The sequence below is a fragment of the Aptenodytes forsteri genome, unplaced genomic scaffold, assembly GCF_000699145.1.
Source record: "Aptenodytes forsteri isolate BGI_AS27 unplaced genomic scaffold, ASM69914v1 Scaffold57, whole genome shotgun sequence".
Classification (NCBI taxonomy): Eukaryota; Metazoa; Chordata; class Aves; order Sphenisciformes; family Spheniscidae; genus Aptenodytes; species Aptenodytes forsteri.
In genome coordinates this window covers 3,151,888-3,174,397 of record NW_008796220.1, presented here as the reverse complement: position 1 = coordinate 3,174,397, position 22,510 = coordinate 3,151,888, and the positions used below count along the sequence as shown (strand labels likewise).

The 22,510-nt window shown below is 36.5% G+C and overlaps 1 protein-coding gene across 1 annotated transcript in view; it reads left to right on the top strand.

Moving 5' to 3' along the window:
• SUPT3H (SPT3 homolog, SAGA and STAGA complex component) overlaps positions 1 to 22,510 on the top strand; it is a 292,512-nt gene that overhangs the window by 194,316 nt on the left and 75,686 nt on the right. Inside the window, exons 4-6 of the mRNA XM_019474573.1 lie at positions 3,837 to 3,923; positions 5,124 to 5,214; positions 6,910 to 7,046. Coding sequence (XP_019330118.1) covers positions 3,837 to 3,923; positions 5,124 to 5,214; positions 6,910 to 7,046 — 315 coding nt within the window. The remainder of the gene's footprint in view (positions 1 to 3,836; positions 3,924 to 5,123; positions 5,215 to 6,909; positions 7,047 to 22,510) is intronic.

Sequence of the window (22,510 nt, the reverse complement as noted above, 5' to 3'; positions counted from 1 at the left end):
AATGAATACTCCTTTCAACAAATCTATAATTTGCAGAAGTTGCAAAAAGAAAATAGCCGTAAGGTGACTGTTAACATACTTCAGTTCATCCTGCCAAGAAAGTTAACTTCATAAAGTCATTAAACCAGTGATTACATTTTAAAATATTATTCCCCAGCCATTTCTTCTTAGACTTTAAAATATAGTTACTGTATATACTACCTTCTTTGTAATAGGAAAAATTGTAAAATACACTTATTTTTCATAAACTCCTAATTATTAACAGAGCTATTTGCGCTCCTATAGTTAAAGTCGTTTCAACACTTCCGTTATTTAAACTTCACTTTTAGGGGTTCATAATTTGGCTGTAATAAAAAATATATTCACACTCTGAGGTTTCAAGTATTGTTTGCTGGTATTAGGCAATTTAGCCTGTTTTTCTTTAAAAAGCTAAGTAATTTGGATTGTTTGCTGTTCTTCAAGATAATCCCAAACAAAATATTTTGTAGTGTGGACTAAATAATTTTAATCATTTAAAAAAAAATTAGGAAAAGACGGTGAGTATGTTGGAAGTGCTGCTGCCCAAATTCTGTCACTGGCACTGAATATCACTGAGGCTTGAGAAGGGAGATGGTGGGAAATTCTTGCCGTATCTCCACTGTTGCCGTATAGTAACCTCATGTATAAAAAGTTATTGCAGCATTTATATCACGCCTATCATCTGGAGTCACGGGCAGCAGACCTGCTGCTCACAAAGTAAAAACCCCCCATGCTTCCACCGCAGCGAAAGGTGAAAGACCTCCTGACTTCAAGGTTGCATAGCTGAAAATTGCTTTTCTGGAATGATAAATGCTTGGGTGCTCGGAGATGGATCGTTTCTTTGGTATGGCTTCCTGAAATCCCCCTTCATCATGTAACGCAGCCACGGTAATGACTCAACAAGGCCTTCAGCTCCGGAAATTAAGGAATCGGGGCTTATTGCATATTAATGGCAACGCTGGGACAGTCAAATAAGACAGTTTGTTATAATACTAATTATAGCAAAGCACTCATGTTGTGGTTTGAATGAGTCAATTATGTGTGTGTTAAAACTATAAATACATCTTCCCCCCAACCTCAGCTGTGTGGTACGTAATTTTTTTTTAATTGCTTGGATACATATTTACCTGAGCATATCCTGGTTTCCCAGGTAAACATGTGTACCAATGCAGAACTCATTATGGTCTGTTTGGATAAATAATCCATATTTTATAACTGTACAGGAAGTAATTATTTTCGTATTTTGCTTTCTTTAAGCCAAAGAAATTAAATACTGTGTGTTCATTCCTTAAAATAAAATAGATGCAAAAGTTGAGGCAATACGAGAATAAAGTTTTCATTGTTTTGGTAGAAACTGAGAATATTATTCCAGATTTTGATCTTGTGTTTAGCCCAGAATAACTCCATTAATGTAAACAGTGTTATTCAGGATTTACTCAGATGCAAATGGGACGTGAATTTGGCCTCCTCTCCTTACTCTTCCTTACTTCATTGGGAGGTTCCTGTAAGCAGCTTGCACACACTCTTTGCTTTAAATGACGTTGTCACGTGTTCATCATTTGGAAAAATAACGTATTTCAGCTACACGCAGAAATTAACATATCTGAATTTTATGGTAGGAAAATTAATGTCTTATAGAATCACAGAATGGTTTGGGTTGGAAGGGACCTTAAAGATTATAGTTACGGTCCTATATGTGTTAGGGAACTAGAGCATACTTTCACGTCGGATATTTCTGCCATTGTTTTATATGATATTTGGAAAACCTGTGTTGTGTTATCACCATGCTAAGGTCAGGTTTTGTAACACTTTTAAGCTTAGTGAGGCCAAAGTCAGCCTTGGCATAAATCCATTAACTGCAATAGTTTTACACCAGAGATGAATATTGGCTCGTTCTTGGTAAATTTATTTTTATCCAGCTCTTTATATTTTATGTTAGAAATATAAGTAGCTTGTGTGCCCTCAAACTAATCAGAATAAGAAACAGTTTTGCTTATGCCAAAAAATAGAACTATCGTTTTTCACATTCTTACATTTTTCAAGTAAGATTATATTACTGTGACTTCTGAATTCCTGAAATCTCTCTGGTCTCTGTGACTGGAAGGGCCAAGAGAGGGTTTCAAGGGGAAAATCTGAAACTCTTCACGCAGTATGTTTTGTGTTGTGCGTACGAGATACAGTTAACGTTTTGTATGCATGTGATTAGTGTGGAAAAAAATTAATGCAGTCCAGTATTATGATTTATGGACTGAATCTTTTGCCCACTGAACACTTGCCAAAATGAAAATCGTTTCCCCCCCCCTCCTCCTATGGATATTAGAAACAGCTACTGTTTTTGTTGATCTTTTTAACTTCTGAATAGGCCTATTTCAAGTCATAGCAGCATGGGAGCTCAGATTAATAATATACTTATTCAGCCAGTGATACTGAGTGAAACCATTGCTAGTGTGAGTATGAAGGATAGGATTTCTTTAAATTATTTTCAGGTGCATTAATGCATTTCTGAAAGAAGAATTTAGAGATATTTGAAAATAAATTAAATTTCTGTTTATCAGTTGTGTTACAGGTGTGTATGAGTTTTAATATCAGGAATTTTTTAAGGTGTCTCTCCTTTTGATAACTTTTGTACTGTGCTCACTGTCAGTCCATCAGATTATTAACGAGGATAAGAGCAAAGAAATCATGATTAAATCTTGCCTTTTGGACAATGTTTTTGAATTTAGAGGATAAGGTATATTCCGTGCTGTGAAGCATCCTTTCTATTCCACCTACTCTACAGCATCATCTTACGCCAGAACCAAAGGCTAGCGAGGTGAACAGAGCAAATCCCATAGACTTCTCTTGTGCATTTGGGTTGGACCTCCTTAGCCCAGTAGTTTGATAAGCATCAGCTTGCGCAAGTTTGGTTTCTAATCTTGTACTGGTTTTGATATGATCTATTTGTGTATAAACTAGCCCAATATTCTGCACCTACTGAAGGTGAATCCAAGGCTGACGTGCTTAGTCCCTTACAAAGAGATTTTTGCTCTTTACAGCACAGTTTGAGGAGTTTGGGGCCTTTAGAGGCACTGTCACGACGGAGGTGAGGACAGTTCTCTGCTTTACACTCCTTTGGCTACCTCTTATCAATTTTTGTGGCATTCATTGCTCAATCCCATCTTTATCTTTTCCATATCTGAATGGCCTGGTCTGCTCAAGAAGGTTTTTCCAATTAATTTATTAATAGAGTTGGTGTTTCCTATCAATTCATTTTCTTTTTCTCAAAGGAAATAAGAGCATGCCTAAAAAAGTCTTCATGTGAGCCTGGTTTGTACTAATGATAAGTCAAGTAGGGGTAGAGTTTCTTTCAAAAAATACTTAGGTAAGCTGTTTAAAATTAATATTTGTTATTCTAAAAAATTTTGAGAGGGATCAGCCACCCTTCCACAGTTGCAGATAAAGTGCTATGGCAAGAATTTGGCAGTTTTACATTGCCTGAGAGAATTATATATTCATTTTCTGGGCTAACGTGGTGCAAGGAAAGAAAAAAAGGGATGTAGCGCTTTTTAAAAGCATTCATTTTAAATATAAACAAAAAAGCTTTTGCTTGAGATTTGTCAAAAGTCTTTCAGTCTTTTTGTAAAATTGTTATTCATTTCTTGGCTAACAAGAGCCTAGTGAGTGACACCTTTGAGAGTTCCAGCTTGTGTTTTAGTGCATAGCTTGTATTTTGCTATGCACTACCATGCAAAATATTATCTGAACTTATTTAAAACAAACCCGAGTGAATAAATTTTTTAACACAGAAACAGCCGTCCTAATTTATTAATTTATTTTAGTTGCAGCAAGCAGCTGAAATTTCTCAGCTGAGAGGAGCTCGAGTCATCTCTGCTGAAGATCTCCTGTTCTTAATGCGCAAAGATAAGGTACAGTAATAAAACAGAATTTTCTTACTTTACATAGTAAGCTGCTTATCGTGTTTTAAAGCTTTGCTTAACCTATGTGAAAGGAGTCCATCATTATGAATAGCTTTATTTAAAAGTATATCTGCTCTGCAATTGCATTGTATTGTGCACAGTACAATAATTGCATAACATTTTAATTAATTCTCATTTTTTCCGGTAACTTCAATTATGAATAGATTTTTTCACTAGCTTTAGGGTGGGTACTGTACCTTAGAGCTCAAAACAATTTCTTAATAAAGGTATAAGTATCGATCCTTATCCTTTATATCCCCTTTATTAAAAATCAATCATTCTAATTTCCTCCTAGTTATGCAGGGTGTAGATGTGACATTTGACAGTGCGACATTACATTTTTGGCATCTAGGCTGTCAGTAAATCCTGTCTTGATGTTTCCTTTGTAATATTTTTCCTGTACTTTATCTCACTAAAATCTCCAAATTTAGGGATGGTCTTGCTTTCTCTGGATAATAAGTAGAGCAGGTCAATAATTAAAAAAACACAATTTTCCATATGAAGATTAGATTCATTTTCTTTCTTCAAATTTCAAAATTATGAAAAAATTATTATCAACTATTTTTATCAACATTATTTCCTGGATCTCTTTTTATTCCTTAGTTTCCCCCCTTTCCCGCCCCCTTTTGTCTCCCCTTTGTTTTTCTTTCCTCATTCGGTACGTGAAACCTAATGACCCAAACCATATCAAAATTAAAAAACACTAAACATGAAAACCAATTGCAGTTTCTTTATCTGATATGATCCATAAGGCCATACTGAAAGCAGTGGTCAATATGGATGTCAAAGTTCAGGAAAATATGCATTTGTAGGTTTGAATTTCCAAACTAAGCAAAGATTTTGGAGTGCCCTAAAGAAGCCTGATTTCTGAATTACTGCTTTCTGAAAGTCAAACCCATTTCTGTCTCACAGTCGGCAAGCAAAGTACCAAGGAGCTCAAATAATATTTATTGTGGAATTGCTACTGACCTTGATGTACTTTCTATGTATGGATTTTCTGCAGAATCAAAAATTATGAACATGAAAAAAATTATATTTGCTGAGTATGTATTACAATGCATTACCCATTTGTTTGTTTGTTTCTTTCAAAGTTAGTCTAAATAAAAAATAACTATATAATAGTAATATAAATGTATTTTTTTGTCTTAGAAGAAGCTTAGAAGGCTACTTAAATACATGTTTTTTCGAGACTACAAATCTAAAATTGTCAAAGGAATAGAAGAAGATGACCTCCTTGAAGGTAGAAAGACTATTACTTAATTTGGGGGAGGCTTGATATTTTATAAAAGTGCTGAACAGCTCAATGCAAAGTATTAATGTCTTGCTTAATAGTTAAAGACAGAAAAATATTGTCTTCGGAGTAATTTGGTTTAAAATCTCTGCTTTTCCATTTGAAATACTTCAAAAGTAAGTATTTGCATCTACCATCCAAATGATGACTGAGACTGCTTAATGTCAGGACTCTGTCGAAGTAAGAAACTGGTGCTGATTAAAGGGCTAATTGATTTCAGCATGTGTAATTTAAATGCGGCAGCTACCGCGTGCAATTGAATGGACATTTGTTAAATTATTATCAAAGGGTTTTGACATGTTTTACAAAAAAAACCCCATAATCTGAAGTCATTGTATACTAATATATGACCTGGGCTTGTTTTCAGTGTGGTTTAACATTTTAAACTTTGAATCTGTAATTTAAAAAATGAGAAACACTTTTGTTTCCCCATTCAATGAGCAAGTCACAGATTTTATAAGCAATGCATTTAAAGGAAAAGCTCTGTGATTTAAAAATACATTAATTTATGCCATATAATTTTCTGGTATAAAGTTTTGTTGATTTATATTAATAGAAGAATTAGCATTTCCTTTGTAAAAAGTTAAAGCTTATCATAGCAAATCTAAAGCTTGCCATACTTTTATAACATCTAGCAATGTCCATACACAACTTTCTGCATTTAACTTATTTCCTTTCTCAGAGCCTTTTATTTTTATTTTTTTCCCTTACAATGAATTCCTTGTGTTTGGTTCCTCTGAGCATCCACGTTGATATTAGGTAAACATTGTACTCCTTGCTTTGACTTCGTCAATCTGTGGATGAGTTTTTGTCAACTCATTTGAGATTTAATTTGCCCGTGGCATTTTATTTTCACCACACATGAAAGTATATTGTTTTGTGCAAACAATCTGGCAGTATAGCTTCCTACCTGACAGCTTTGGTTTTTTCATACTTAAGTCTGTGTCATTATTTAAAACAAATAAACAATTTTTGTAAGCCATTTAGATGCTCATGAAATGCTTCCTAAACACGGTTCATCTGGGAATTAAAGATTGCATTTTCTGGCAGGCTTTGGTAATTGAAGCCATTAAGTTTGTTTTGTGAAGCTAATGTCTTTATAGCTGCTATTCTGTTTAGAACAACAGAGATCACCTTGCCAGGGTTCTCTAGGTTTTACTGTAGAGCAATGGTTCGTCACCTGTGGAGCTGCATCTTAGTGTTTGTGCTATGGTTTGCTTTAGGCTGTAGGTAATAAGGATGTTCTGCGTGCTTTCAGGAAAGAGCATTTCCTCTATATATTCTGTTGTACAAGTGAGGTTTTTGTACAACCAAAGAAGGGTGGTTTCTTCTACAGCTCTGTCCGCTGTGGATCCTTCAGTGAGAAATAATGATATATGAGCAGTAGACTAGGTTTCTCTAGATTACGAAAAAACATGAGGTTATACTAGAAAACACTAAAGTTGATTTTTTACTGCAGTGCTACTGCAGCACAGCAGTGACATCACTTTGGTCAGGTAGCACAACTTGTATGAGGAGGACAGCAAGAACAGGCCTTTTCTGCACAGTGCATCTGATTCTAAAACATGTCCCTCCTAGGGACATCAGTTGATGTTTGGAGAAGCCAAATAACTTGTTTGTTGTTCTTTGCTTACCTTTGTGAAGACAAATTCAACAGTAATAACACCAACAAACGGCAGAAGCTTGCTCAAGACTTTCTCAACTCCATTGACCAGACTGGAGAGCTCTTAGCCATGTTTGAAGATGATGAGATTGATGACGTCAAGCAAGAGCGAATGGAGGTAATTCTTTTCTTTTACTGATACCCGGCTCCAGCAGAGAAAACTGTGAAATATTTCATACATCATGCTGGTCTGATGCCTTTTTCATGCTGCATATTATATCATTGTTACATGTTTTTTCCTATTGTCCAGATGGTCTGAAGAATCCTATTTCCATATTTTTCTTATTCCCTCAAATGTTTCCTGATATCTAAGCAAGCATGCTGAGAAGGAAGATTATGAAAGGGTAGTTATGGATCTTTCTGTCTGCCATGTATTTGTATTTCCTTCCTTTAGGAAGCAGATTCTATTTATAAACATTTCACATGCATTTTTCACAACAATTTTTTTCTTTTTCATTATTCCTCTCATTAGAAAATTGTTTCAATAGCATTTGAGGACTCTTTTCATATAACGCAGCTTACAAATAAAATTAAAATATTCTGTGCAAATGTGCTTCAGTATATGCTCTTCTCTCCATCCTGCTTTCAAGTCCTATTTTCTGATCTATGTACTTACGAAAAATTATGTCTACATTACAGAATGCAGTACCATATCACTGTCAAAAAGCTAGGTGGGATCAAGAAGCGGTATAGCTGTGTTAGCATGGAAGTCTGCGGAACGATGGTTTTGATACCAGTTGGTTTTGATACCAGTTTTACTCGGTTTCACTGAGGTTTAGCAATACTGGCACAAGATACTACATCATAGCAAGTACATCTTATAGATCTTATCAACTCCATGTCCTCTCTATCAGCAGAGCATCTTCTTGAATGTCATTTACTCTTAATTTTTTATAAGATCCAAAGGCTGTATCTGTATTAATTAATAAACTAGGCCAGGGCCAGTTCTCTGGCCCTGAAGGCAGGTGACATAGAATCATAGAACCATTAAGGTTGGAAAAGACCTCTAAGATCATCGAGTCCAACCGTCAACCCAACACCACCATGCCCACTAAACCATGTCCCTAAGCGAACATGGCTCGGCTTCGGTCCCTGTGGCTAAATTTTCTGTAGGTGGACAGGGTTACCCTGTCTTTTTGGTAGCCCTGTCCGTAGCGAATATGGAGAACAGCCCATGGCCCCTCTTTGTGCCCAATTCCTCCTCATGTCTTGTGTGGGCAACTGAATGTCAAGGGCAAAACTGTGCCAGGAGCATGCTGACAATCCCACACTAGTGTTTGGGCCAATTTCCATCCTTTTTAGTCAGTAATATAGTGTATGTGGCTTTTGGAAACTTGCTGGTTTTAGAGTGCTTTTTATACCCTTTCAGTGGTAGAAGCTGGTTACTTTTGGTTTGATTTTCTTTTCCATGCTGAGGTGGCTGATGCATTCAGTAATTTTTTTGTATTTAATATTTGACTATTAGGGCCTCATTTCAGCTTCAGGATTTCATGGAAAATTCTAAGAAATAACCCGATTTTTATCCTGCCTAGTTGTAAGTCTCATTTTTTCTTCTTAGCGGAGCCCCTTTTCAGAACTGGGAGTTTCCCAGTCCTCTTAACCCTTATTCTCCCCATTACAGTTACTCAAAATCTAATCAAGAATCCCTTCTCTCTAAGAATTTGGCTAGTAACAGGTCCCATTTCTCCCCAGCCGAGAATCAGTGTCACAGAACAGTTGTTCCCAAACACTGTTTGTGTTTTGGAAACTGATGGTTTCTTTTCTTTGCTTTGCTTTCTTACTTATTTATTTATGCAAAATGTTATATTTTGCATAAAGGCAGGCAAATCCTTTGAGCTTGTACGCACAAAAACACATAACAGCACTGTTCTGAATGAATGGGTTGTGTGCTTGACTTCACATTCTCTTCTGTCATTCCAGTATAATATTTTTTTGGTGTAAAAAACTACACAAGTTGCTAGGAGTATGAAGTTCCCTGCCCTAGACAAGGACAAATCTGACTCTGTGTTTGTCTGTCAAGGAATGTGTTCCTGTAATCAAATATTTATCTTTCATCTGACTACATGTTTTGTTTTTTTCTCACTAGAGTATAATTCATGACCTGTAGTGTGTGTGTGTGTATATATATATAAAAAGTAATTCTTCTCTCAATTGCTTTACTTTATTACATTTTGTGAACTCTTGATCTGTTTCCATGTTAAAAAAAAAAAGAAAAATCAAGATCTACTTATTTTAGAATGAATTATATACAGGTATGAAGTCAGTACTATATATTTTCTTTCTTATTAGTTTTCAAAACTAATGATAAAACATGAAAGATTGGTTGAGTCATGCTATTCAAAATGTTTAACATATTTTTGGCTTTGTTTTGTTTGGGATTTTGTTGTCACTTTGAGGTGGGTGGAAAGGAATCAAAGATAGTAGGAAATGCGATCCATTCCTAAAGGAAGAGTTGTTAGTGGATGGACTAATCTCGTGTATCACATTTTCTTTGTGCAGTAGATTGTTTAACCCATGCTAAGTTTTGGAGGAAATCTAATAGACACTTTAAAAATTCTAACAGCGTTCTTTAAGGAATTAGTATACTTAAATCATGAACTGTGATCTAAAGGCAGTGTTCCTTTTAGGTATCAATTACCTCAGAAATGTGTGGTTGTCTTGGTTTGGACAACTGTAAATAATTTCAGTTCCACTTTGCCTTGGGCCAAAATCATGCTAAGTTGTCCGGAGCAGATGATATACATATATTTCTGATGTCATTATGGGCTAAACAGGATATGATTGTTTAGCAGTATGGTTTCAGTTATGTTAAAAAAAGCAAATATTGTTTGTATTCATTTCTTTTAAAACATTTTATAAAATTAGAGCTAAGACTTCATGAGATCACTTGCTGTTCTGTGAGGTCGACTCTGTATTTGTACCACGGAGGAGTAAGCAAAGCTCCAAGCCACTTTCAAACATTACTAAAGGAGAACAAACAACTCTACACTTTTGACTAAAAAACACCCACTAACGCTGTCATATTAAAAAGAAAGGACATTCTTCTAGGATTGTATATAGACTTATTGATGTATCCTGTGGTTTTAATTTGAAGCAAATATATCTAAAAAACAGTAATAGTAGCAATGTGGAAAGGAAAGTGGAATACTCTTAAAATACAGGGCAGAAATTAAGAACAAAATTCACATTACTTTGTCATAATACGAGATTATGTTATTGATACATTGTGATTAGATGACTTACTATAAAAACTTCAATAATAGCAATAAATAGTAGCAAACCAGCCAACTGTATTGGCAAAATCAAAACAAAATAAAAACTGGAATAGCACCTCTGTCTCATTTCATAACAGTGAGTATTTTGCCCTCCTAAGATAGCACTAAACCACCAGTGAAACGCTGCTCCTCAGCGTAAGAACAGAACAGTTATAGATGGAATAAACTATTCTCGTTCATAGATGTAATTGAACTGTGCACGTGAAGGAGAGCTATTCGGATCATAGACGTTGTCTTCATAACAGATGACAGTCTCTCGAGAATAACACATGTAACGGCGATCTACCTAACACCCCTTTGTTATTGTCCAGGTTAGGCTCTGGAATAACCAGAGCTGGTGGTGCTCGGGAATTCAATTTCCCTTCTATTGCCTGTTGCATGACAGAATTCACGATAAGTAAAACCTTGCAAGTGGATTGCAGTTTTGCTTTCCTCTGTCTCTTAAAAATAATTTAGAGGGGAGAGTTAGGATTCCTGTGGGATATGGCTGAATTGGTGTGGGAAGGAGGTGCATGCTCATTTAAAATCTTTGCATTTTTCCTTATTTTGCGGTTTGGGTAGAGATGCAGTTTTGGGTGTTTGTGTCCTTATGTTGCTACTCTGAACCTCTCAGGTGACCTGTCCGTAGTAAAACTAGCTGCAGGTTTGGCTGTGATTCTGTGAATGGTAACTCCAGTTCTGCTAAATTTTTGTATGTGAACCCCTATCAAATTCTCCATGTCTTGTTATCAAAATCAAGTATAGCGATTTTAAAACTTCAGTCAACATCATTGCAAAGCTGACTTCTCTCTCATTCTGTAAATAGCCATTTTTTATCATTTGTTTTATAGTTCCAATACCTCCCCCACCAGGAAGAAGTCTTCCCATCAGAAATCTCAACTGACATACAAAGGAATGCATAGAGCATCACGCTGTGAATGCTCTGTTTCACTTTTGTTCCCCTAGGATTAAGAGAAACACCATTCATCTGTCACTCTGACTGCTAGTTTAGGGATATATTTCCAACACTCAGATGTTATATGGCAATAATTCAGTTGCAGTAGCTACCATAATGCTTTCATAGTACATTGCAAGTTTGAATAAACAGTGGAGGGAAAATAACTTCCCTAGAAGGATACAGTACCTTGAAAACAGGCTAGATGCCAGCAAAATGTTAAAACTAAGTTACATCCCTACAGAAGGGGATTGGCAGAAGCTTGTGGTTCTTTAAGGTGTGTTGTCCTATCAATTATGTTAGGTATTTAAAAACTACAGATACATATTATTGTTCTAGGAAGTTCATTGTGGATGTGATTTTTCCTGTACTGCTCATTAGTACGCTTCTGTTAGTGGGAAATCTGTACAAAGCTCACAGAAATGCAGTGAGCCCTGTGCAAAATACAGTAGATTGCAATAAAGTGTAGATGTGTTTGGAATATATCCTTTGTTCACATAAGGTTAGATTGCTCCCATTTAATTTTGTCTGCGTTCAGATACAATTAATTTGTGTCTGGACAAGACACCGAAACACAGGTAAATGCACCTTGGGGTACAAGAAATCATGCTCTGGAAGTCCCTCTGTTTCAATCACAGAAATAAGGTAGACTCGGCATTTAGTTGTGTCTATAGTAGTAAATTAGACAGTGACCAAGAAGATTCCTTCCTACTGGAATATGATCACCTATATTAAAACTTTTGTGTGGTCACGCTTTGACCTGAGCCAAGTAGCATTGACCCAAACAATTCCTGGGCACAGTCTGGGAGGCAGCCTGGGCCAGGAGCTCTCTCCATGGCATGGTTTGGTTGTGGCCACTCTCTTTGGGAGGCTTGGAGAGCAGGAACACGGACACAGGTTGCTCCATTCTGACTGCCCTTGGAGCTAGGGTATGGACCTGGCATCCTTTAGTTGAGACAGCTAAGATTTGGTGAGATAATTCAGAAAAGAAACTATGAGCTCTTCTGTTAAGGGAGGATCCGAAAGATGGTGTTGAAATACTCAAATTCATTGTACTAATTTGGAAAAGATGTACAAAGAAAATAAGCAGGAAATTATTTAGAAACAGCTCTGAGGCCTTTTAGTACTACTGTGCTCATTTCACTGGAGAAAATTATGCCATTGTAAGTGCTGTGTGGGGTCATTACTCTTTAGGGAGTATCTGTTCATGCAGGGTGTATCAATAACAAACTGGAATTTGATTTAAAGCCCATATGGAGAGCTTAGTGCTATAGTACAGACAACACATACTTAATAGAAACTGCACACCGGAAGACAAACTAAAAATTTTATGTGACTAAGCGTGAGGGCATTGTTTCTCAGAGCACATCTTTTTTGCTATATAATTTTTATGATAAATTATTTTTCTGTTTCTTCAGAAAGAATTATTTTTAACTTTCTTACTGATTTCAGATTCTTGTCAACAGGAGGTATATTTTGGGACAGAATCTTTGCGTTTAGTTAAGTGGTGACTTCTGTTATCTCATGATATTGTGCCCAAATCAAATAAATTACTAATTTTTAGAATCACAGTTTATAAGTGTTAACCCTTCTTAGATTTTAACAGCTATGCCCTATGAAAGAATGCATCTTGGGGTAAGATTTGGCTACAGATGAAAATATTTAAATTTGTTTTGGGGTTTTGTTAAGTGTCTCATCTCCCACTGTAGTTACTGGAGACCCAGGCAGTTTAAACAGTGGCGTTTGTGGAGCTATTCAGCTGATCAAATGTTTGTATCTTCTTTACAGTGAGCTACACAGCTCTGTAGACTCCTCTGGATGTATTTGTCTTGCAGAGAATTTCTCTGTGTTGTCAGTGACAATTTTGCTTCTGTCCTGGCCATATGTGGGGAGTGGAGGCTGAAAGACTAAGACAAAAAGTATTAGAAGTGTAAAAAGCTTGAGTTTTGGGGAACTGGTAAAGGGGTGGAGTATATATGCCTACAAGTATGTATGGTTGCTCAGGTTCACTTGAGAATAGGAGTGTAATCCCTGTTGCATTTCCGTGCTGTCTTTAAAAATACTGTCACAGATCTATCATCCATTTATCTTGTGCTGGTCCACATATAGAATTGCAGCTTTCTAATATTATGCCATTTACACCAGCAACTCAAGTTATAGCCTTAAATTTTAAGTCACTAAGTTTTGGAAAGAAAGGGGGTAGAAAATAAGGTTCCTTATTCTTTACTCAACATTGTCAAAAATGGGCTAAGGGATCCCAGTGATGGGACACAGAAGGACAAGCCATAGCGTTAAAAACCTTATGATACATTGATGTATGGACTAAATAACTGCAACCTTAAGTGTAAACCAGTATCATCCTCACTTGTGTGTCCAGGCCAAATAAGGGGAAGTTGATTTGAATTTGACAAGGGACTTACAATGACTAAGTAAAGTGCTCAAATAGGAGCGGGAAAGTTCCTCCCCTGGGACACTAGATTCCTGGGACAGCGATGAAAAAACCCCAGGATCTCCTTCTCCCACTCCCTTAAGCTGCTTTGAGAGCTCGGTGCGTCGCTACTGCAAGTTGAGCTGAATTTCACTTAACTGTACCTGCCTAAAAGTTTAAACATCCCAGTAACTTAGGCCAGTTTCTGTACTCAGAAATGAGAGAGAAACAATCCAGGGGGAAGTTCATTTCTTAGACCAGAGGGAAAAATGCTTTTTCTTTGCCTTTTTTTTTTTTTTCCCTCCCCCAAAAAACATTTAAGTCACATTTGAGTGTAATTCATCAGATGTTAGGAAAAGTACTTCTGGTGCCTCTGGGGTGGTTCTTTTTGGAGACTGAAGTTCTGTGTATGCAGTGGAACCTTGATTATATGAGAAAAAGAGTGTAACGATGATCTCTGATAGACTATAAGGTCAACACCAGCTCCCTATATGCTGTCTACTTCTTTTGATATACATAGATGCAGAGATTAAAAAGAATGTAGATGGAACATCAAACAAGAAAAAAACCTTTATTCTCTCGGCAATGTTTTTTCAATATTGCAAAACATACCTTACCAAAGTTAGGAATCCAAATATAGAGGGAATTAATTTCACTGCATCACTCCAGTGTTTCCAGATGAGTGCAAAGATAGCACAACTAGTACCATCTCAACTGTAAATTAGCTGTCTGGGCATCAAAGTGTTTGTAGCTATTATTCAATATAAAAATAAGCCTGCTGGTATTAATGGTTTCTCTGATTACACATTGCTTGGGAATGCTTGGGATACTGGGAAAACACTATTTCTCTTGGGTAGTGGTTGAATTGGTTAAAAGTAAACAGGAAATAGAAACAGTTTTTCATTATTATCTATACGTCTGTCAATATCGTGTCATTCTCGTCAGAATGGGAAAAAGCTATCAAGTAGAAAACGATTCTTGTTATAGCCAATAATATCAATAGACTTTTTACGCTGCTACAAATCTAAGATTATTAGGGTTTTCTTACACTGGGGTTGATTGCTATGGTTACTTAAAGTGTGCTATTTGTTTGGGTCTTCAGTCCTGGTAAAATATTGTTGGGTTTAGAGCATTTTAGTGAGCGTTGCTCATACTGCAAATTTAGGCGGTTTTGCTGGGAGGACAAGGTGTTATTTGCTTTTCTGTCTTTTAGCTCTTTGAGTATTTTTTTGCCACTGTTTGCTTTGTCTGAGGAAGAGGAAGATTCTGGGCTGTTGTATTTTGTATTTTTGACACCCAAATGACTGTGTTTTAACTGAACTTTTGGAAGGAAATTTTATATATATATTATTTATATCTATAATTAAATGTAGACTGACATACATATAAACAGTATTTCCACAGAGCATTTGATTAGGAGCCAAATGTAAGACTAAAGAAACATTCTCCTTCTAAGTGTATTTTAACACTGTTTATTTGTGATCCTGTGTTTAACATGTTTGTTGCTTGGATATACTAGTCACCATATATTGGTACTCACAACACAGTTATTGTTTATGTAAACTTTGGAGAACTGGGAACAAGGAACGGTGCTGAAGTCTGACAAAGGTCCCATTGGTAGCAGGTTATTGAAATTGCTGTCATGCTTTAAAATAATTAAACAGATCAGTGCTGATAATGATTTGTATTTCAGAGGTTGTGTAGAGATGGGGTAAGACAAAGCTTTTCTGCAAGAAAGGATTTAATTCAGATGCTTTGGGGGGAAAAAAACGTTTTTTTTCAGGTCTTTGAACCTTTATATAGCAAATTACTAATCTTTCAAGCTCCATTAGCCTAATATTTAAGTCCTTTCTGAATGAAGAAAAAATGGCAGTTTATTTCTTAGGGTAAGATGTTAACCAGGCCTATACTGAGAACAGTTTTCACATCTCAAACTTTCCTGAAAGAATTAGTCACTTGCATAAAACCATTTTTGAGACTGTTTTGTACAGGATTCACAAAACTCAAAAGAAAAATCCATGGAGTTGTAACAAGAGTGAAAATTATGTAAAAAGTTCAAACACAGTATAACTAGGACATTCCCACTTCTCACCTGTTGCAATGAAGAGATTTTCGACACTTGTGAAAAGCGAGACTGAAACCTCAGCACAGAGACCCCATATTTTTGGCAGAAGACTTCACAACCACCCGCTTCTCTCACTCCCACCTGCAAAGCTCCATGGTGCAGGAGCACCTTGGCTCATCAGCCACTGTTTGTCCAAGCTTCAATGTGCGCTCCTGAATTTCTCTCCCCTTTGATTTAAGGATTCATATTACAAAAAGCTTTCTGTGGAAGAAAATAAATCTTCTAACAAATGAAGACAATAGAGGAAGGTTCCCTATGGCATGAAATAGAAGGGGGTTTGATGGTGTTCTTCTATTTCCACTACTGCAGAAGAGAGGGTTCTGAGATTTAACAGGCAAGGTCCTGGATTTAACAGACAAGTGAGAACATTCACAAACCCGTATTAAGGAAAGGATTTTTTCCTGCTTCACCCATAGGAGACTGATGCATGCCTCTCAACCTAAGGCAGTGTCAAGTTAATTTAACTGGAGGTTCATTTATCTGCTATTTGTAGACATGACAGGTATAGTAGAGAAGCCCCTTTTTTCCTCTCCTTACTCTGTATATTCGCTAAGGGAATAACAATGCCTCTCTCAGTATTAGACTCCAGCCGGGAACCAAAACCTAGTTTAATGAGGCTCATGGGTTAGCCCTGCAAACCTTCTACAAAATTTCTAAGAATCCCTTTCTTTCAGATTGGCACTTACCATCTGATAGCAGAGTGAGCAAGCTATGTGTCATCATAGCCTCTCCATCCACAGTCTGTAGCATACAGACAATTTAGAGGAGCACAGAAAGTAATTTTCAGGCTGCACTCCAGCTAAACATAGCCAAAATGAGCTCAGATCTATTGAATTGCACAACTTAATGGGGAAAAAAAAATCTATTGAAGGGTATTGAATACAAAGACGTTGCATTTGGTTAAGGAAGTGCTTGAGCCACAGATCACCGGGTGCTGTACAACTATTCTGGAAGGTAATTATTATAAGCTTGTCTTGTAGTTACACTATTCCCTAAGCCTTCATGGCTAGCTACTCTTGGAGCCTGGGCTAAATGGAGTTCTGTTCTGTCCCTCCTTATGTATATTTGATCTTTGCTTTTCTTCTTTTGTTCTTTGTTTGGGGTTTTGTTTTTCCTTTTGCCTTCTGACCACAGGATTAGCCAGGACCAGTGCAGTTTTTCTCCTCAGAAGTAAAGAGGTCATTTTGCTAGCTTCTGGTCCATGTTGCTCATGGTATTTGAATTCAGATAAGATTTTGTGAACCTTTGTCGCAGGCACTTAAGCAAAAAATCGAGAATCACTTGATTCACTCAATAGTCACTATCTATGTATCGTCATCTTCCTTTGAGTAAGTTCCAGTCTAAAAGCTAGCATATCACAAGATTTGATTACATATTACCCAGTTGCTAAGTACAAGTGTTGTCAGTTTTCGTTCCCATTTGCAAAGCCACCAGGGGCCAAGCCTTCCCACCTACATTCACACTACAGTTCAGATGTCATTAGGAAAGCCAAATGATCTGTTGCCTAAGGTGAAGGTCATTAAGATAATCCAATAGTAAACACATTGCTTCCTATTGAATTAAGAGGTGTATTAGAAATACCAGCATTTTTGGCTTCAAAGCTCATTCTGATAGGACCTGACACTTAGACTATTCTTAAAATAGGATCCTATGGCAGATTTTTAGAGGGGATATCGTTTTAGTACTGAGAGTAAGAATAAGAATATAAGTACAATGAAGAACACAAAGTATGCATGTTAATGTTGATTTTAGTTTTATCAGCTTTCCATGTAAATTAACATGCAAGGAATTAAAGTGAGCATAGGACATCTCTTAACCAGGGTAGTTGCCTCCCCTTGTACTGCGTTTTCTTGAAGCATTTCTTTCTCTTTATGCATTAAACTCGGACATGATTAGCTGTTGAATCTTATAAACTAAATAAAAGCAGTAATTCATAGCATGGCAAATAAATACTGAGTCATGATACCAGAGCAGTCAAATCTCTGGAAAGCAGGCCTGCCATTCAGAAGGACCTTGTTGATAGACTGGAGAAATGGGCTGATGGAAACCTCATGAAGTTCAACAAAAGCAAACGTGGGATGCAGTAACCCCATGCAACAGTACAGCTTGTGGGCCAACCACATACTGGGCTGTGTTAGCAAGAGGTTAGCCAGCAGGTCAAGGGAAATAATGCTTCCCCGGTATTTGGCACTTGTGAGACTGCATCTGGAATCTCTGTCCAATTTTGTGCTCCCAAGTACAAGAAGGACTTTGACATACTGAAGCGAGTCTGGCAGAGGGTCACCAAGAAGTTTAGGGGGCTGGAGCACCTGACGTGTGACGAAAGGCTGGGAGACTACAGCTTGTTCAGCCTGAAAAAGAGGAGGCTAAAGGGAAATTTTATTGCTGTCTGCAACTGGCTAATGGCAGGATACGGGGGAGATGGAGCCAGACCCTGCTTGAATGTGCATGGTAAAGGACAGAATTTGGACTGATACGTAATAGGAAAAAAAAAAATTCTGATCAGAGGTTGAAACTGGTTGGCCAGAGAGGTTGAGGAAGTCTTCACAGAGGTTGACACTGGTTGGCCAGAGAGGTTTATCGCCAACTTTGGCGATATTCCAAACTTGACTGGTCAATCCTGAGCCAAGAGGTTGAAACTGGTTGGCCAGAGAGGTTTATCGCCAACTTTGGCGATATTCCAAACTTGACTGGTCAAGGTCCTGAGCCACTCGATCTAACTGGACCTCTTTTGAGCAGAGAGTCGAACTAGAGATCTCTGGAAAGGTCCCAAACTTTTTCTGGTGTAAGTTTTTCTACCATTCTATGATTCCGCACTCAAGTTTCCCATTTCACATATTAAAATGGCAGGTGGGGTAGAAATAGAAGAGCTTTTATAAAACACATAGATGATAAACCATCTCAAATTTCTAAAAACTGTTTAAAAATCTAGGTAGCGTATAATTGGACTTTCCAGCTTCTGCACTTTCTGTAATCTGTAACTGCTGGTATTTCCTGGAATAGACGTTTTATGTATACAAGGAACAGGGTTTTCTGTCTTTCATTTTGTCTCAGTCATTGCGGTTTATTTTATCTATATTATTGCTTGCTGTATTCTTCCGTAAGAATATGATCTGGCTGCTGTGCAAAATTGCACTCAGTGATAGCTTCACACATGTGTCGCAGCTATGGAATTAGAAGCAGTAATATTTAAGCATCTTAAGTGTCTGTTGAAATGGTAAAGCAATATAATCAAGCTCTACATGTTGCAAAATGGGAGATGCATCCTTACCCAATCCACTAGAAAACAGACCCACAGTGTTCCTAACAGAACAGCATGGGTAATAAGCTGGCATAGATTATTAACTCTACACAAGGTAACATGTTTTCATTTGTATGTTTTGCCCCTCAAGCTTTAAATTTTGTCTCCTCTCTTTTCTTCCATTTTGCTCTACCGTCTTTGATTAAAATTGAGGATACCTAAACAGTTATACACTTACGTTAAATGAATCAGAAAAGTTTATTTTAATTTGGATACTCAGGAAAAACAGTAACAGTTCTCATTTTCAGATAGCTACCTTGCATAAAGCCCTCATGGAGTGAACATGCAGAGTTTAATCTTACAGATATTTCTGAGATCTGCATTTGACCCTTTTAATAATCTGGGGTTCACATTTAGCTAACTTTAACGTAGCAAAAATTAGGCATTGCTGCCGCTTTGGCTTGACAAAGTACATCCACAACTAGACCTAAGTTTTCAAGGAAGACAAGACCATAATACTATCACTAGAAAAAATACTGATTTTGCATGGAGAATAAATTTTAGAAATTGATTTATGTGAATTCAGTAAGATCTTTATCAAGTCGGGGGCCACAGTCTTATTTTTGAGCAAAAAAGATATTCTTCTCAGTTGAATGTGTGGATTTATGACTAAAGTTGTAGCTCTTTTCACTTTTGTATGCAGGCAGTGGCAGACTTTTAGAATGTCTTTGGCATAATGGTATCTGTATCATATACATTATACTTTTGGTGTTCTAAAAGAGACTTCTTTAAAAGCAATGGCAAGCAGGCAATGTAAAGTGGTAATATAAAAAATACATTAAGATGCATATATTTTATTCTCAAATAAATCTTAAACATTTTTTCCAGACCCTTCTTTTGAGTGGCACATGTAAGGGGCAAAGATATGGACTCCTTGGTAGCAGTGTTAAGTGCTGTTGAAACTTTGCCTCTGGAACTTCGGAAGCAATCATTAAATTTGGTTTTCCATTTGATCAAACGAAAGAAGGATGGGTAGTCTCTGTCAGAGGGCTGGATTTTATTTCCCAAGGCTAACAGCCATTTCCAGGACTTTGTCAGACCTACTGAGAGTTTTTTCTACCATTGTCAGATGGTATTATTTAAAATCAGTTCATCCACTTGTGTGGGATTCATATCCTATATCATACAGTGACTCTGACAAGAAGATGCTTTTACTAGGAGTGTTATTCAAAGCACTGTTGATTTTCTCAGGCTGCAGACATCTGCAGAAAAAGCTTGTAGAACATACAGCATCTGGTATTGAGTCCTAGCTCCTTACACAGACCATATCAAACAGCTTAGAAAGAGAACACATACTCTACATCCGCTTGGAAATAATTTTTTTAATGTTTATTGTAGATGTATTAGCTGTCAGCTCATATCATCAGCTAATTATTTTATATCTGAAAATTGTAATAGCATCCTCAGATGTACTAAACTCAGGCGGATTTCCAGCTACTAATCACACCCTTCTTAAAATGGGAGTTAACTCTTGATGTACCCCAAGGCTGGAGATCTGTTTTCTAGTTCCAGTATTTAAAGAAATGTATTAGTGAGATGACTGCTGTGTCTGCTAACCTTGTTACCCTGAATTGTATTTTAAAGAGAGAGACAAAAATGCTGAAGAGACATTGGCACCTTTGAGAAATGCTAGATCTGACTTTAAAAACGTCAGAAAAATTCAGGAACCCTGAGGAACCGAAGCAACCACCAAAGAAGAGTAAATTTTCTCCAGCAGCATATATGATGGCATGAGAATCTACAGCAACTTCTAACAGCACAGTCAAGTAATTGATGCCAAACTGTGGTTGTTAGTGTTGCTACACTATAAGCACCTTTAATACTAAATAGACTTCAACCTTCAAAGCTGTGCTTCAAAATCTTATTAATAAAGGTATTGTTCTTTGCATCACAATTATGTTAAATTAAGTATAATATTTTGAACTGAAGACATTTTTCCATTATTCTGTGAGTAGGGCTATGTGATTTTTTTAAATTTTTCTTTTTTTCATAGATCTTTGACTCACCTTGTCACCCCTTCACCTCCCAAAAAACCCCTAACCCTTCCATTTCAGTCAGTTGGAACCTCCAAGAAAATCTAAATAGAATGAGAGAAATCCTTAGAAATGTGAACAGGTTTTGACATTTCCCAAATTAAATTCTTTTCATTTTCAGGTTAAATTTGCAAAGCTGTCAGTGCCCAGCAATAAGAATATTCACCTGAAATATGGCAAATATTCAATATCTTTATAACTGATTTTGAACAGGAATTAGAGCCATGGCTTCCTTTTCAGGAGATTATCCTGGTAGTAGGGTTCTGGGATATCTCTTGCTAAGCTCTTGAATTCAGCTTTCTACGATTTTGAACAGGAATTAGAGCCATGGCTTCCTTTTCAGGAGATTATCCTGGTAGTAGGGTTCTGGGATATCTCTTGCTAAGCTCTTGAATTCAAAGCTTTCTACCTTTTAAAATCATTTGACCAACTGTAGAATAAAAGTAGAATAAAAAAAAAGAATTCTTTCTATATTTAAAAATGTTATCTGTTTTCCTCTTTTGTAAGTGACTGAAAATTTTGCATGTTGAATTGAACGGTGCTAACAACTTTGGAAGGTGTTGTTTTCATTGCAAGCAGTTTTAAGAACGTGCACAGGGAATTGTTAAATATTTCTATAACAGGCTGGATGAATGAATACTATGTTCAAAAGTTATTATTAATGCAGCATAACAATTTGTGTATTGGGCACTGCAAATTAAGAAGTTTGAAAGTCAAATTCCTCAAACTAGCCCTTTTTGTTAATGTCTTACAGTCTGAATACTCTTTACGTCACTTTTAATTGCTGACTTGAAATAAGCAGTGGCTTCTCTCTTATGACGGGATTTGGAGGAGCTGTGCTGATTTAGAAGAACTGAAAACCCGAGCAGTTAGTTTAATAGTTCATAATTAAATTTACAAACCAGGTTACACGTAAATGAATTCTTTTCCAGTGATTTTAAAATTACACATTTCTACAATGTACAATTACAATGAAGACTGGTGGTGTTGCTTTGAATTATTATGGTATTATTATGGCAATTTAGAAATGTTTCAAAATATTTTCTAATTATGCATATCTCTCCAAATGAGATAAAATTAAGCAAAGCTTTTTCTTAAAATAAATGTTCTAAAATACTCTTAGTAATTCAGAATATTGTACCTCAAACTTCATAATCATTTATAGTTCTGATACACTGGTAAATGTTATTTTTGTGGGTACGCGCGGCTAATATTAATTTAGATTTATACTCAAAAAGGAAAGTCCAATATCTGCCTATTTAGACAGTGCATCAAAATACTTACTTTCAGAACTAAAACTAGTGTCCAGTATCCAGCTCAATTTATAAATTAGTGCTACATTATTAAATATAGTTGAGAACTTCAGAGGTCGTTGACATACAGCATTTAGATACTTTCTGAGTGATATAAAGGTCTGTCTTCACTGAACTATGTCTTGTTGCAAACTAAAGGAGTATTAAAATAATTGCACACGTGTAATATTGAA